Genomic DNA, 4,159 nt, shown 5'->3' on the forward strand with positions numbered 1-4,159 from the left:
GGGGGGCAGGCATGGGAAACAGTGGTCGAGGGTGTCACGGACTGGACTCGACGCCCAGGTCCCGAAAGACCGATGGTTGCATGTGTGCCTTCTCTGCCGGCGAGGGGGAGTGGGCAAGTTGCAGTTGGAAAGCACCGATGCCTGCCGGGAGCCGAAGGCCAGGAGGCAGATGTGGGAGGGGGGAAGGGAGGGAGCGACGGAGCGCCCTTTAGCCGCGTGTGGGACTCAGTGCCGAGCAGTTAATTCGGGCGCGCCAGCGAGACCCACGGGAAAGGAGCGGCAGGGAAACTCAGAGGGATGGGGGGCGGAGCAGAAGGACCCAGGCGAGGGAGGCCGAGGAGGACAAGGTGGTGGCGGTGGTGGTGGTAGTGGTGGTGGTGGTGGTGGTGGTGGCGCCGGTGCAGGGGGAGGAGAGGGATGAGGAGAGAGTCGGGGGCCAACCGGCGGGAGAGATCTGTGGGAGAAAAATCCGAGGCCTCGTGCGCTCTCGGCTGGACGGACCTGCTAGCGCGTTGGTCTTGACGGGCTCGCTGGTCGGCGGCCTGAGTCAAGGCCCACACACTCCAGCGCATTAGCTCGCCGGCGATTGATGGCATGGAGGCGGGAGTGGAAGCTAGGGGAACAGAAAAAAAAACAACAACGCCCAATACCCGTGCCCCCCAATTAGCCGGACCTCTGGCGGTGGTGGTGGTGGTGGGGGAGCCGGGCAAGCCTTCTTCCTCGGTGACGAGAACACAGAAGCAACCGGAGAGGAGGGGGCCGCTGGGCGGGGAGAATGAGCGGACAAGAAAGCTGGCATGCCGTGGAGCTGGCGGTCCGGCGCCGGAGGACGCCGATCCCCGCCGGCCGCGGTGTCACACGACAGTCAGGGCTGACATCGTCCGCATGTGATCTACGCGAGAAGAACCAACGCACTGCGCTCGGTTGCCGGGTGTGGGAGCGTCCCCAACGTGTGGGTCGCGGGGGCCCCCCCCCCCCCCCCCCCCCTGGCGTCGGGGTCCGCCTTTGGGCGCCGAGCGTGGGGCTGCCGGGGCCGGGGAGTGTAGGGCCATTCAGTCTGGACGGGGGGAGGTCCGGCAATCCTTCCCGGTGGGTGGGTGGGTGCGGACGAACGGGTCGGCGTGAGGACAGATGGAGGAGACGTAGACACAGATGTGTGGTCTTCGCCGCGTTCCTGGTCTCAGCCACCAGGCATTCGACCACGGGTGATTCATACCTCGCGGTTTCCCGCCCCCCCCCCCCGCCCCCGCCCCCTCAGGGGTGTGGAGAAAACCCGTTCATCCCTCCTCAGCGGGGGACGAGGACGCGATCGTGCCGGTCGACGAGGCAGTTGGCCAGATCTGCGGGGGGCCCCCTTCGCGGCCAGCCCCCCTCCCGGGGCGAGGCGACCGGCGCAAGCAGGCGGGGGCGAGGGAGGGGCGCGGGGGGGGGGGGGGGGCGCATATTTCGCTGCCCGGGCTCCCATGGCCCAGGAGGGTGCTCCTCGGTTCCGGGTAGCAAGCTGCTCCCCCCCCCCCTCACCTCCCCTTCTCTCGTGCCCCCTCCCACCACCCCCCCTTCCATCAGCTATCTGACTCGCAGCATCAACGAATCGCAGACGATGCTCTCGCGGTTTTCTTCTCTTGGCCTTTCGGCGGCGGTGCGCCGTGCGCCCGCGTCCCTGCGCGCCGGGCCCGCCCGGCCGGCCCAACGGGGCCTCGCCTCGGAGGCGGCTCCCCCGCCTCCCCCCCGTGGGAACTCGGATGCCCGGCAGCGGGCCGCCCGGGAGCAGTACTACTCCTCGCATCGGCAGGCCAACATCTCGGCGCTCTACTATGCCGGCGCCGTGGGTGTGGCTGTCTGTGGCCTGTCCTACGCGGCGGTCCCGCTGTATCGGATGTTCTGCGCGGTCACCGGTTTCGGAGGGACGCCAAAGACCGGGCACAATGCCGCTGCCCCGCCGAAGCCCACTTTTGATGAGAATGCCCGTGTTGTGAAGATCCACTTCACCTCGGATGCCAGCGACAACCTTCGGTGGCGTTTCAAGCCTGTGCAGGGCACTGTATGTTAAGGACCCCCCTGGCTGCGCCTCCTTCCTCTCCCATCCCCCTGGCCACGCATTCATCGGTTGCGCCCCCTGTTGCTGACTCCAGCCTCCTCCCTTCCTCCTCTCCGGGCTGCCCCTCGGTGACGGCACGAACAATGCGATAGCTCCACCTGCGTGTGGGCGAGACGGCGCTGGCTTTCTACGAGGCTGAGAACCAATCTGGACGCGATGCGGTTGGCATTGCCACATACAATGTCACGCCCAACAAGGCTGCCGAGTACTTCAACAAGATCCAATGCTTCTGCTTCGAGTATCAGCAGCTCCGGGCGGGCGAGCGTGTTGACATGCCGGTCTTCTTCTACATTGACCCGGAGTTCGCCAATGACCCGCGCATGAAGGACGTCGACACCATCATCCTGAGCTACTCCTTCTTCGAGAGCAAGCAGGGGCAGGCGCTGCTCAAGCAGGCGGGCATTGCCGCATAAATATACCCCGGCTGCGGTTGCCGATAGACGTACTCCTTGCCATCCCCCCCCCCCCCCCCGCTCCGCCCTTTCGCCCCCTTTCCTCCCCCCCCCCCCCCCCCCCACACCCTGGCCCCCTCCCCCGGGGCCTGACCCCCACGATGCCCCTCCCTCGCCCTCTTTCGTGCATGGCGCCGCTCTTTTCTGACCCTGGCTCTCGTCCGGGCCCCGCCTTGGCGCCTTCACCCCCGCGTTCACCCTCCTCCCCCCCCCCTCCATCCCCCTTCGTTGCGACTGGGCACATCCACATCTGGAAGTCATCGGCCGCAAAATAAATATAGACACACCATCGCGTGACCCCCCATCTCTGTCTCCCTCTGCCTCTCTCCCTGCATCATTCCCAGCACGGGGCCAGCCCAGCTTGTCTCCGCCTTTCGTCCTTCCCCTCTGCCGGGTCACAGTGGGGCACACAACGGGAGTGGTAGAGGGATGGGATGCGAGTGCCGAAGCACACCCCCACCCCTCGCCTGTGGATCCACACACACACACACCCGCGCGCTGCATGTACGCCCGCCTCTCCTGGATGTGACTTGTGTCCTCCTCTTCGCCGACGTCTGGCCCTTTCACGTGCACATGTGCTCCGCGCGCCTCCACTGTCTCCCGTGAATACATACACAGGCCCTCGCTCGGATTTTCCTCCTCCTCACAAGTAAAACTGGCGAACCACATTGCACGGAGGGCGGCGGCGGAAGGGAGAGAGCGAGATTGGCACGAGAACCAGGGTGGGGGGGGGATAGGAAAAAAAGGAAAATATATTTAGAGAAGACCAAAGCACAACAAGGTGGTGCGCAGACACACACCCCGGCTTCAAGACGGACACATGTGGATTCTCCCTCAAGGGCGTATTGTCAACTTTGACCGCGTGAGGCATGTGTGCGCGTGAGACCCCCCACAAGGCGCGACGGAAGGGGGTGGGGGGGGGGGGGAGCATACAGGCACATGGGGCCACAGAGAAAGGGTGGAAGAGGGAGAGATGTGTATGCTCTCTGCGTATGCCCCCCTCTCGCGCGCAGATAGGAGGGGGGAAGGGGTCGCCCGCCCGCCCGCCCGCCCACCTGCAAGAGAGAGAGAGGGAGAGGCGCTTGTGTGCTTTTCGCTTTCGTGGGACTCTCTGCGCGCGCGCGCACGCCACTTAGCGGGTGGAGAACATGATGCTGAGGAACTGCTCGTACTGCATGGTGGCGTAGCCGTTCTGGTTGGTGTCCAGAGCGCGGAACTGGTCGGTGAGCATGTGCATGGCGACGCAGATCTCGACGTAGTGGTCGAAGCGGATCTCCTGGCCGTAGTGGGAGTACTTGTAGGTGAGGAGGCTGACGAAGTTGTCGGAGACGTTGTACTGCAGGGACTTGAGGACACGCTTGAGCTCCTTGAAGCTGATGGAGTGAGAGCGGTCTGCGTGGTGGCGACGGGGGCGGGAGGGGGGGGGGGGGGGGGGGGGCAGAGAGGGAGGTCAGAGCAGGAAGGGGCATTTATGGGAAGGGGGAGAAAAGGGAGATGGGGAGCGGATGAAAGTGCCAAAGAATGTACGTACTGCGGTCGCACTCGTAGAAGACGTTGGACCAGGACTGGACGTAGCCCCACAGGGTCTGGTAGGAAGGAGGAGCGGGGG

The 4,159-nt window shown here is 65.4% G+C and overlaps 3 protein-coding genes across 3 annotated transcripts in view; 1 reads left to right on the plus strand and 2 right to left on the minus strand.

Moving 5' to 3' along the window:
* The window catches only part of H696_04753 (hypothetical protein), a gene marked incomplete at its 3' end in the record, with an annotated part of 9,513 nt that extends 9,144 nt beyond the window's left edge, over positions 1–369 (minus strand). The window contains exon 1 of the mRNA XM_009498616.1: positions 43–369. Within this exon, the coding sequence (XP_009496891.1) occupies positions 43–82 (40 nt within the window). The 5' untranslated portion in view covers positions 83–369. The remainder of the gene's footprint in view (positions 1–42) is intronic.
* Positions 370–1,513: 1,144 nt separating this feature from the next.
* On the plus strand, positions 1,514–2,564 carry H696_04754 (hypothetical protein). Its single transcript, XM_009498617.1, has 2 exons — positions 1,514–2,041; positions 2,191–2,564. The coding sequence occupies exons 1-2, from the start codon at positions 1,601–1,603 to the stop codon at positions 2,509–2,511; spliced, it is 762 nt and encodes a 253-aa protein (XP_009496892.1). The 5' UTR covers positions 1,514–1,600; the 3' UTR covers positions 2,512–2,564.
* A 1,118-nt stretch (positions 2,565–3,682) lies between these two features.
* Positions 3,683–4,159, minus strand: part of H696_04755 (hypothetical protein) — a gene marked incomplete at both ends in the record, with an annotated part of 879 nt that continues 402 nt past the window's right edge. The window contains 2 exons of the mRNA XM_009498618.1: positions 3,683–3,942; positions 4,082–4,136. Of these exons, the coding sequence (XP_009496893.1) occupies positions 3,683–3,942; positions 4,082–4,136 (315 nt within the window). The remainder of the gene's footprint in view (positions 3,943–4,081; positions 4,137–4,159) is intronic.

This window comes from Fonticula alba, assembly GCF_000388065.1.
Source record: "Fonticula alba strain ATCC 38817 unplaced genomic scaffold supercont2.8, whole genome shotgun sequence".
Classification (NCBI taxonomy): Eukaryota; order Rotosphaerida; family Fonticulaceae; genus Fonticula; species Fonticula alba.

Bases quoted from the DNA above. Each gene is read 5' to 3' on its own strand.
- H696_04754 (XM_009498617.1), top strand. From the start codon at position 1,601: ATGCTCTCGCGGTTTTCTTCTCTTGGCCTTTCGGCGGCGGTGCGCCGT. The intron at 2,042-2,190 runs GTATGTTAAGGA...ACAATGCGATAG, and splicing joins TCAAGCCTGTGCAGGGCACT to CTCCACCTGCGTGTGGGCGA.